General features: G+C 45.7%; 1 protein-coding gene across 1 annotated transcript in view; it reads right to left on the reverse strand.

The window, feature by feature from the left end:
- Positions 1-10980: 10980 nt before the first annotated feature.
- LOC119315388 overlaps positions 10981-12451 on the reverse strand; it is a 6813-nt gene continuing 5342 nt past the window's right edge. The window contains exons 5-6 of the mRNA XM_037590012.1: positions 11943-12025; positions 10981-11578 (exon numbers count right to left, since the gene is read on the reverse strand). Coding sequence (XP_037445909.1) covers positions 11443-11578; positions 11943-12025 — 219 coding nt within the window. The 3' untranslated portion in view covers positions 10981-11442. The remainder of the gene's footprint in view (positions 11579-11942; positions 12026-12451) is intronic.

Here is a 12451-nt window from a genome sequence, read left to right on the forward strand (position 1 = left end):
TCCAACGTATCTATAATTTTTGATTGCTCCATGCTATATTATCTACTGTTTTGGATGTTTATGGGCTTTATTATACACTTTTATATCATTTTTGGGACTAACCTATTAACCCAGAGTCCAGTGCCAGTTTCTGTTTTTACCTTGTTTTAGGGTTTCGAAGAAAAGGAAAATCAAATGGAGTCCAATTGACCTGAAACTTCACGGAACTCATTTTTGGAAGGAAAGAAGCCCAGAAGACTTGGAGTGCACGCCAGGGGACTTACGAGGAGGCCACGAGGCAGGAGGGCGCGCCCACCCCCCTGGGCGCGCCGTCCACCCTCGTGAGCCCCTCGTGCCCCCCCTGACATACTCCTTCCGCCTATATATCTCCATATACCCTAAAAACACCACAAAGCACAATAGATCGGGAGTTCCGCCGCCAGAAGCCTTCGTAGCCACCGAAAGCCAATCTAGACCCGTTCCGGCACCCTGCCGGAGGGGGCAATCCTTCCCCGGTGGCCATCTTCATCATCCCGGTGCTCTCCATGACGAGGAGGGAGTAGTTCTCCCTCGGGGCTGAGGGTATGTACCAGTAGCTATGTGTTTGATCTCTCTCTCTCTCTCTCTCTCTCTCTCTCGTGTTCTTGAGGTGATACGATCTTGATGTATCGCGAGCTTTGCTATTATATTTGGATCCTATGATGTTTCTTCCCCCCTCTACTCTCTTGTAATGAATTGAGTTTCCCCTTTGAAGTTATCTTATCGGATTGAGTCTTTCAAGATTTGAGAACACTTGATGTATGTCTTGCCGTGGATATCTGTGGTGATAATGGGATATCATGTGATTCACTTGATGTATGTTTTGGTGATCAACTTGCGGGTTCCGCCCATGAACCTATGCATAGGGGTTGGCACACGTTTTCGTCGTGATTCTTCGGTAGAAACTTTGGGGCACTCTTTGAGGTCCTTTGTGTTGGTTGAATAGATGAATCTGAGATTGTGTGATGCATATCGTATAATCATATCCACGGATACTTGAGGTGACATTGGAGTATCTAGGTGACATTAGGGTTTTTGGTTGATTTGTGTCTTAAGGTGTTATTCTAGTACAAACTCTAGGGCTGTTTGTGACACTTATAGGAATAGCCCAACAGATTGATTGGAAAGAATAACTTTGAGGTGGTTTCGTACCCTACCATAATCTCTTCGTTCGTTCTCCGCTATTAGTGACTTTGGAGTGACTCTTTGTTGCATGTTGAGGGATAGTTATATCATCCAATCATGTTATTATTGTTGAGAGGACTTACACTAGCGAAAGTATGAACCCTAGGCCTTATTTCCACGCATTGCAATACCGTTTACGCTCACTTTTACCATTAGTTACCTTGCTGTTTTTATAATTTCAGATTGCAAATACCTTTATCTACCATCCATATACCACTTGTATCATCATCTCTTCGCCGAACTAGTGCACCTATACAATTTACCATTGTATTGGGTGTGTTGGGGACACAAGAGACTCTTTGTTATTTGGTTGCAGGGTTGCTTGAGAGAGACCATCTTCATCCTACGCCTCCTACAGATTGATAAACCTTAGATCATCCATTTGAGGGAAATTTGCTACTGTCCTACAAACCTCTGCACTTGGAGGCCCAACAACGTCTACAAGAAAAAGGTTGTGTAGTAGACATCAGTCATCTTGCCTGAAATCCCGCAAGGAAGAAGAACGAGTCCATGAAGAAGACAAACGGACGTAGTCGAACGAATCCTCACAACTCCGGAACGAAACCGAAGTTAACGAGAGAAGCAACCCGGAAAGAAGCAAGCAACATAGTAAACAATCATCACATAAACATGGCATAATGCGCAAACAAGTATGGTGCATGTCCGGTTTAAATATGCATGGCATGGCAAAGTGCACAAACAATACTATAAATTAAGTGGAGCTCAATATGCAACGAGTTGCATATTGACGAAACACCACATACATTTATTTAGTTCTCTCCCGTTAGGTACTCAACAATATTAAATGTTGTTTAAACATGGCAAGAGGGTGAAGCATGAGAAAAAAACACAGTTAGGCATTTTAAATGAGGCCGGAAACATCAAACAACAATACCGGTAATTCCCCATATGAATTTAGCAATTTGAAGCAAACAACAAATTAAACATTCTTGAAGTTGTTATCATGATGCGGATGACATTGCAAGTTTTAAGCAATTTTATGAAAATGTTGATATGAACATGATATGGAGCATTTGTCGCCATGGCGGAAGGAAAAGGGGCCATGGGAACGAATCCGAAAATGTTGCCACGGCAACATAACAGTTCGGGTAGCTCATGGAGATACCGGTGCAAAGGAAGTGTGGCGGGAGCGTGCAAAAGATGGTGGGGTGATCCCGGTTACCGGGTTCCCACGGGTCGATGACATGGCAAACGGGGACGTGCATGAAACAAACGGGCACGGTGCAAACACAGAGTTCATCTCATACATCACATGCATTCGTTCACGGGCGGTCGTCTCAGGGTTATACCTTCAAAGCGTGCGTTTCCGGACGGTTCAGGTTTGATGTTAGCGGAAGTAGTGGTTCCCGGTTCGGAGGGGGACTTGACGAATCCGAGTCCTTCGGGGTTGTCGTGATACTTGGGGTCTCCGGACTTGCCGGTCTCATTCTTGCGACGGTAGTCATACACGGTTCGGAGAGGAACTTGTCGTTTCGGTATGAAGTCATTCGGGCTCGGTCTTGCCGGTGGGGTACTTGGCGAACCCACGTAGTCGATCTTGGTGTGACCCATGGTTGTGGAGGTACACCGCCGTAGACGTAGAAGGTCATCGGTAGTCGTTCACGGGTCTTCGACGATGGTTGTGGTACACGTTCCGTAGATGTTCGGGCGGCAGATGGTACACGTGTCGAGGAGGAACTTGGCGAATCCATTTTCTTCGGGGTCTTCGTGTAGCCGTTCATGTCGTAATCGGACTTGGCAAAATGCACTCCGATGGTAGTGGAACTTGCGTCGGTCATCGTGGTACTAGGGCCCTGATCTTGGCGTCATCCAAAAAAAGACACGATGTTGGGGAAGACCCGAAGGTGCTCCCGGATTCAAACGCAGGGTCATGCGCAGCGGTCGAGCTATTGCTGCTCGATGCAAGGGGCTGGCGTAGGGGGGGGTCGAGGTCGCCGAAAACAGAGGCTGAGATGCGCCGGAGGTGGTGGTGCTCGTGGGTGTAGGGCGACCGGTGCTGGGGCTCCTGCTGGGCGCGGAGGACACCGGGTGCGGGCGCAGGTGCTCGAGGAGCTCCTCTCCTCGAGCGCTCGGGCGACGGGGACTTGGCGAGGAGGAGGCGCGCAGGAGGCAGGAGGTGAGGCAAAGCATCAGAGGCAGCTTGCGAGGGGCCATGGCGAGGAGGCGGACGGCAGCGGCCTGCTCGCCGGCCACGGCTGGAGGCGGAGGTCGCCGGTGCAGGCGCATGGAGGCGCGACGGGTTGGTGGCTCGAGCAGAAGGCCATGGAGGGGCACTGCTAGCCAGGAGGGTGCGAGCAGAAGGGAGACTTGGCAGGGAAACGGCGGCGACGTGCTCGTCGGGTCGACGACGGTGAGGTGGATCGGGAGGAGCGGGGCTCTGCTCCTCTCTAGCGGCGCGAGTAGGGGAACGAGAGAGAGGGGGGTCGAACGAGAGGTGAGGAGGGAGTCGGGCTCCTGGCGGCAGAGGGAGGACGAGGGAACGAGCAAGAGCGCGAGCGCTAGGGTTAGGTGGTGTTAGATGGGCTTGTTGGCTGGATGGGCCTTGGGCCTTAGGAGGAAAAGAATGGGCCGGCCTGCTCCTCTCTTCCTCCAAATTCTTTCCTTTTTAATTTTTATAGAATAGGAAAAAAACTTAGAAGAAAAGAATGGAAGGGTGGGAGTGGAATTCCCACACGTGACATATTTTTCTCGAGACAAAAAAATATAGAGAAATAATGAAAAAAAGGTGAGAGAGAGTTTAGAATATACAAATTCAAATAAGTTTGAATAACACTCAAACTATTTGAATTTGGAAGCAATTTAAATGGAGACCAAAAGAGATGAGATAAGGACTCTAGAATCTGGAAATGGAAGAGATTTAAAATGCAAGTTTGTTTGGGTTGATTCCATATGAATGGAATATTTATTATAGCTCCCTAATAATAATGAGAGTATACGTTATAAAGAGAATCACCATGTGAATTCCCTCGGTTTAAATGGACCGGCGATCCATGCAAATTATTTAGTTGAGTTTTTAAGAAAAAATGGGTTGCAAGATGACATGATGCAATGTCAAAGATGCAATGATGAATGCAACGAACCAAACAAATCACACGACGAATCTCGCAACCCATGGAGGGCATCTGGAGCGCCAGTCTTGGGGCGTCACACCGAGACCCCTTTATAAGGGCTGCTCTACCACTTGCCATTGGGAGCTTGGGAAGAGGAGTGGTACACGCGCGCTCCTCCTCCGCCGCCCGCCTCGCCTCGCATGTGGGCCACTATCCAAGACGTTGGACTATGGGCTGACTTCGTCGACTCCCTTGCCGGGAGTGGGTCGAATCGGTCGTGGGCCTTGGAAAGTGAAGTAACCTAGTTTGGTTTACTTGTACTTATGCTAGAAGGTTTGATTCTATGTTCTTACCGGGACGCATTTTATAAGCGTTGGCAGACTAGGACCACCTTATGGCTCACTGGGTTGGTGGTGTGTCCCTCACAGAAACGATTGCTCTCGAACAGGAGAAGGCGTTTAGGGAGGCAACCACAATCTTTCTAGGAGCAGTTCTGAGTGTGATTGGAGATAAGTTGGTTGACACCTATGATGCACTCCTGAAGTTTGCATTATTGCAAAACTCCCTGCAGAATACTACTCCCTTCGTTCGGAATTACTTGTCTCGGAAATGGATGTATCTAGAATTAAAATACATCTAGATACATCCATTTCTGCGACAAGTAATTCCGAACGGAGGGAGTACCTTTAAGAAGAAGGGTAAGAAGAAAGACAAAAAGAGAGATGGCTGCTTTACTTGTGGTTCAGATGAACATTGGGCAAACAAGTGCCCAAAGAAGTACAAGAAGCCAGCACAAGACTCCAAGTTGTGAATGTCACTCTGAGCAACAATGATACAACATCTGGGTATGGTAATCTGTTTACCATACTTTCAGTTTGTCAGTCCACCGATTGGTGGGTTGACATAGGCCGATATTCATGTGTGTGCTGATGTGTCTTTGTTTTCTTCCTACCAGGTCGCACGAGATTGTTCCATCCTGATGGGAAATGGCTCGCATGCTTCTGTTCATGGTGTTGACACGATAGATCTGAAGTTTACTTCGGGAAAGATCATGCAACTGAAGAACGTGCAGCATGTCTCCGCCATAAAGAAGAATCTCGTTAGTGGCTCTCTTCTATGTAAAGAAGGTTTTAAGTTATTATTTGAGTCTAACAAAGCAGTTGTATCTCGATATGGACTATTTGTTAGAAAAGGATATGATTGTGGTGGTTTGTTCCGCCTTTCCCTGGAGGATTTCTGTAATAAAGTCGTGAACCAAATTCATTCTAATGTGAACGAATCTGAGGTTTGACATTCATGTCTTTGTCACATAAATTTCGGTTGTATGACGCGGCTAGCTAAGATGGATTTAATCGCGAGTTTCACTTTAGCCAAAGGCTCTAAGTGCCATGCGTGTGTGCAAGCTAAGCAACCTCGTAAGCCTCACAAGCCTGCGAAGGAGAGACACCTGGCACCTCTAGAGCTCATACATTCAGATCTCTGTGAGATGAATGGTGTGTTGACTAAAGGTGGAAAGAAATACTTCATGACTCTGATTGATGATTCCACTAGATTCTGCTATGTGTATTTGTTAAATACTAAGGATGAGGCTCTACACTACTTTAAAGTCTATAAGGCTGAAGTTGAAAAGCAACTTGAGAAGAAAATAAAACGAGTCCGGTCTGATCATGGTGGAGAGTACTTTTCTAATGAGTTTGATTTATTCTGTGCGGAACATGGTATTATTCATGAGAGGATGCCTCCCTACTCACCTCAGTCAAACGGGGTTGCTGAACGGAAAAACCGTACTCTAACTGATTTGATTAACGCCATGTTAGATACATCGGGTTTATCCAAGGCATGGTGGGGGGGAGGCTGTATTAACATCTTGTCATGTCCTGAATAAAGTTCCCACAAAGGATAATGAGACTACTCCCTATGAGCAATGGAAAAAGAAAAGAACTACACTCTCTTACTTGCGCACTTCGGGCTGTTTGGCGAAAGTCAACGTGCCGATAATCAAAAAGCGCAAGTTGGGACCAAAGACCATGGACTGTGTTTTTCTTGGCTATGCCAAGCATAGCGTTGGCTATAGATTTCTAGTGGTGAAATCTGAGGTACCTGACCAAAAGGTCGGTACAATTATAGAGTCTAGGGATGCTACATTCTTTGAGGGTATTTTCCCCATAAGAGATATGCAAAGTAATTCTAGATTGGAATCTGATGAGACTCCTGAACCTGCTATTCCGATGGAACATTATGAACATAAAAGTGATAAGAGTTCCACGGAGGATGACGAGGAAGCTCCTGTTAGGAGCAAGAGACAGAGGACTGCAAAGTCCTTTGGTGATGATTTCCTCGTGTACCTCGTGGATGATGATACTCCCAGCTCCATTTCAGAAGCTTATGCATCTCCGGATGCTGACTACTGAAAGGATGCGGTCCGTAGTGAGATGGATTCCATCTTGGCTAACTGGACATGGGAGATCACTGATCGTCCTTATGGTTGTTGACCATTAGGATGTAAGTGGGTGTTCAAAAGGAAGCTTAGGCTCGATGGTACCGTTGAGAAGTACAAGGCTAGGCTTGTGGCCAAGGGTTATACCCAGAAAGAAGAAGAGGATTTCTTTGACACTTATTCACCTATGGCTAGACTGACAACTATTCGAGTGTTACTCGCTTTGGCCACCTCACATGGTCTTCTCGTTCATCAGATGGACGTTAAGATGGCTTTCCTTAACGGAGAGCTACACAAGGAAATTTACATGCAACAGCCGGATGGCTTTGTAGTAAATGGTCAGGAAAGAAAGGTGTGTAAGCTAGTGAAATCTTTGTATGGCATGAAACAAGCGCCTAAGCAATGGCATGAGAAGTTCAACACTACTCTGACATCTGCTGGCTTTGTTGTGAACGAAGCTGACAAATATGTATACCATCGCCATGGTGGGGGCGAAGGAGTTATACTGTGTCTGTATGTCGATGACATACTAATATTTGGGACCCACCTCAAGGTCATTGAGGAGGTCAAGTCTTTTCTATCTCACAACTTTGAGATGAAGGACCTGGGTGTGGCTGATGTTATCCTGAACATCAAGCTACTGAGAAATTCTGAGGGTGGAATTATACTTTTGCAATCCCACTATGTTGAGAAGATTTTAAGCCGTTTTGGATATTCGGACTGCAAAGCTTCTGCAACACCATATGATCCTAGCGTGCGGATTCGAAAGTTCGAAGGCACGGCTATAGATCAATTGAGATATTCTCAAGTGGTTAGTTCACTGATGTACCTAGCATGTGTTACTCATCCTGACATCTCATTTGTTGTGTGCAAACTGAGCCGGTTTGTTTCCAATCTAGGAGATGTGCATTGGCATGCTGTTGAGCGAGTGATGCGTTATTTGCAAGGTACTGCGAACTATGGAATTCACTATTCTGGGTACCCGACGGTACTTGAGGGGTATAGTGATTCGAATTGGATATCTGATGCTGATGAGATGAAAGCCACAAGTGGACATGTCTTCACACTTGGTGGTGGTGCTGTTTCCTGGAAGTCTTGCAAGCAGACGATCTTAACCAGATCAATTATGGAAGCAGAACTCACAGCATTAGACACATCATGCGTCGAAGCAGAATGGCTTCAAGAGCTTTTGATGGATTTGCCGGTGGTTGATAAATCAGTGCCGGCTGTCCTTATGAACTGTGACAATCAAACAGTGATTGCCAAGGCTAAGAATTCAAAGGACAACATGAAATCCACAAAGCACATAAGAAGAAGATTGAAATTTGTCAAAAAATCACGAAACTCCGGAGTAATAGCGTTGGATTGTATCCAGACGGCTAAGAATCTGGCAGACCCTTTTACGCAAGGGCTATCACGGATTGTGATAGAAAATGCATCGAGGGAGATGGGTATGAGACCCACGTAAGTTGTCATGGGGTAACCCAACCTATGTGATCGGAGATCCCGTGAATTAGGACCTGGGAAAACAATCCAGCGGTCAACTGAGGAGAGTATCCTTAGTAAACCCACTCCGTTGGAGATGCAGTAATACTCTTAATTCTATAAGGCAAGCTGACTTTTGTCTTAATGTGTTCCAAAGCTTATGTAAACAAGATGCTAACCTACAGAGCATTTTTTGGAGGAACACATATATGTGAGCCCGACAATTGGTCACAGTCTATGAGATTGGGTAATCTCTAGCAAGCTCATGAGAAGGTACGAAGTATGACAAATAAGCTCCACCCGTGGGGTTTAGCCTACGGCAGCCATGTATCAGCTAACAATAGGCGAAACTTCTGCACGCCAAACTGACAATTCAAGACATAGTCCATTGTTCAGTTGTGAAGAAGTCTAATCCTGTTGCTCTAGGTGGAAGTTCAACTTAACAGTCTCCACTGAAAATTCTGGTATATCAAACATTGTTTGGAACAGTTAACAAACTTATGTGCCTCGAGATCTGGTGAGGGATTGTTGGATTATGGATGGGCTTAGGCCCATATAAGACACTAATCCCTGGTTAATCTTGAGGCCCATGTATGAGATGGCAGGTGGTGGGAAGTTTAGTCCCACCTTGCTAGTTGAGGAGAGTTGAGACCCCTTTATAAGAGCTGCTCTACCACTTGCCATTGGGAGCTTGGGAAGAGGAGTGGTACACGCGCGCTCCTCCTCCGCCGCCCGCCTCACCTCGCCTCGCCTCGCCTCGCCTCATCACGATGCGCGCACGCCGCGGGTTGCGGGAATGAGCCTAAGCTTATTTTTGCTGCTCAGGAACGAATTAATTAATTAGGGATTAATTAATGAGTCGCTAACATGTGGGCCACTGTCCAAGACGTTAGACTGTGGGCTGACTTCGTCGACTCCCTTGCCGAGAGTGCGACCCTTGCCGGGAACAACGACTCCCTTGTCGGGAGTGGGTCGACTCGGTCGTGGGCCTCGGCAAGGCCCATGACTTTCTCCCTTACGGACTATATAAGAAGGCTCTGACCAGTGAGGTAACCTAGTTCGGTTCACTCACTCCCTCTCGCGTGACCTAGCCGTCATCTACTATTCCTCGCTCTGTGCTGCCTCCAGGGATCCCATCCAGACGACCGCGTGCATGGCTGGTCGGTAGAGCAGGTGTCTCCGGAACCCTGTCGTTCGAGATCCTGCCCGGGAGAACGGCAATAAGGTTTTTGGGGAGCGTCTCGACGCGACTGCTCCCGATCTGTCCCCAACTCCGTTCGCCTCTGCTTCCACTACTTCCTCTGCATCGACACCATGGCCGACGCTGACGCCGCTAAAAAGAAGGCCACGGACAACATCGAGGCTGCTGCTGCTGCCGCCGCGTTGGCCTGGCCAACTGGAGGGTATGATCTGTTCATCCCTCGTTTACTCATACTTATACTAGCCGTATATGTGTTGCTCATAGAAGGTTCGATTCTATGTTCTATACATGCTAGTATGCTTAGGTATCGCTATGAGAGGCATACCTTCTATGCCATGCTTACTGTTTACTTGTGGATAAATCTAATCGGAAAAGTGCTCATATTTCCAACATGTCCTATGCAGGAGCATCGGGGTTCAAAGAGTTGCTTGTCCGATGACTTACCCTCCAAGTGTAATGCTTCCATTCGGTAGTCTGCTTCCTGATCTTTTTTTAGGTGTTCAAGTGAGGTCGCTTAGAGCATCTCCAACGCAAGACGCTTAAGGAGAAATGACTCAACAAATACGCTAAAATAAAACAATCACCATAGCTGTTCTTTTTTTGACACTCATCACCATAGCTGTTACTACAACGCTGAGAAATTGTCTTCAGAAACACAAATATGGAGGTTTCCTTCTTAAAAGAAACGCTTTGTATCTCTCCTGCGTCTTCAAGAAAAAACACACACACAAATGTGTAGCCTATACTGGTCACGAAGACCAAAATTATGTATATGGAGTGTGCACTGCCCGGGGAGGTGCACCATTTCCTGTGGCGTTTTGGGCATAATACCCATCCTTTGTACAGGAATATTGAACGCCGACGAGTAGAAGTGGACATCAGATGTGCCGTTTGCTGCAGCTGTTTTGAGGACGGTGGCCATCTGTTCTTCAGGTGCAAGAATGTGGAAGCACTATGGCGTGCAGCGGGGTTAGCAAAACGATTTATATTATATTATGGGACGGAGGGAGTACTTATGGTCTGAACGTAACAGGATCAGGCATGGTGACCGCTGTGCAGCACCGGCAGCACTGGCCAGCCAGATCAATGCCCAAGTGACTGAATGGCAAGAATTTCAGCATGAGCATAATCATTTTTCACCACTGATTGCCTCCCACCACAGCAAGCCATTGCCTCAAGCAATTTCGATCGAGCTCAACCGGGAGTCACATGTTCAGGGGAACAAAGTACCTTCTCCAAATGGGTTTCATAGATCATAAAGTTTGATCGCTGTCCCCGTGGATGTAATGTTCCAGCGCATTGGCTGGCGAGTCATGGTGTTAGGGTGTTGGGTGGGAACCAGACTGTGGCTTACGGATCTACCACTGGATGTAACGAGTGATGTGGCCGGCAATGTTGCCGCGGTCACTAGTTAATGGAATGTAAGGTGTTCCATGTAAACAAAAAAGGATCAAAATTATGTATGTACTTCCTCCATTCTAAATATAAGTCTTTTTAGACATTTCAAATGGACTACAACATACGGATGCATGTAGACATATTTTAGAGTTAAGATTCACTCATTTTGCTCCGTATGTAGTCACTTGTTGGAACCTCTAGAAAGACTTATATTATGGAACGGAGGGAGTATATACCTAAACAGAGTATGCCAGTATAATATCACCGGTAGATTTTTTTTTCCTTTAGTACACAAATATTGCTGATTACCTGGCGGGCTTCATCCTTGAAAGAAAAAATAATCGAAGGCACACATGATTACCTGACAGGCTTCATTGTTGAAAAAAATGAAATCTGTGAGGTATTCGCATGCTAAGTTGATGTAATGTTGATTAACATCTTCATTCTCCAGACTTCCTTTTCAAGGCAAATACTGTACTGGCATGTCAATTCTGAAGAATTCTCCCGATCAAGCTGATGAACGCAATCTCCAGAATTTAATCTTAACTGATCTTCTAAATTGTACTCCCTCCGATCCAAAATAAGTGTCGCAGTTTTGAACTATATCATTTACTCATGGCCAAAATTAACCCATCGCTGCATTCTAGTTATTTCAGAGGCTTCTCATTGTCAGATGATGAAGAGGTTGCCCCTAGCAGAGACGACAGAGATGGACGCAGCAAAAGATACAAGGAGGGTCCAAGCAAAGGCACAACTGCCAGTGGCAGAACCCAACCATTTTTCCTGCAAACGGAATGAGAAAACAAAGAGCAATTATAATATTACGACGTAGGCAAGCTATAAGAGATGCCACATTATATTTTTGCCTAGTTGGAGAAGAGAGAAGATAAGCAGATTGTAGATTTTGAACCAGTTGTAGCACGGACATACAGTAGCGTATAAGTATGACTAACTATTGTATGAGTGGGCTATTAGGTTGGCTATAAGTGACGTGACAACTCCATATAGCTGAGTGTTCTTGGCTATACTATTTAACCTTGCTCTAACGGGACATCTGTATATCTTTATGTTTGCATCAAGCAAGGTGAAGTTACTCCCTTTTTGTTTACATTATTAAGGTCATAAGCATTGGGACTAGCACTCTTACCATCGTCTTGATGTCATATCATTGTAGACCCAAAATGGCGAGAAGGTCGAGAGCAAAGTAAAATCAATACACGTGACATGGATCTGACAGATGGCATGAAACAACAGGAAATTAGTTCGGCCATTAAACCTTTCTGCTTTTTAAAACACAGAATGGAAATTAGTTCAGCCCTCAAAACGTTCATGCTTTCTAAAGCAACAGATATGCATATACCATTTCAATATATGGCAACCATATCAAATATGGTTATGACAAAGTACAGCAAACAGGTCATTCAGAAGCTTGGAATGGTGAAAAACAGAGTAAAGGCCTGATTTTCACTTCCTTTTCGCACATGTCCATTTGTGCATTAAACCAGTATTTCATGCAACTTTTTAATGTACCCACACCATTCCATGTGTTATGATTGTTGAATGCACTAACAGAATAATGATTGAAAATTGGTGGCTTTAGGTTCTACAGTGTATACCTGCAACAAGTCTGAAGTTTTTAGGAAGTCAGTTGCAACA

This window comes from Triticum dicoccoides, chromosome 6A, assembly GCF_002162155.2.
Source record: "Triticum dicoccoides isolate Atlit2015 ecotype Zavitan chromosome 6A, WEW_v2.0, whole genome shotgun sequence".
Classification (NCBI taxonomy): Eukaryota; Viridiplantae; Streptophyta; class Magnoliopsida; order Poales; family Poaceae; genus Triticum; species Triticum dicoccoides.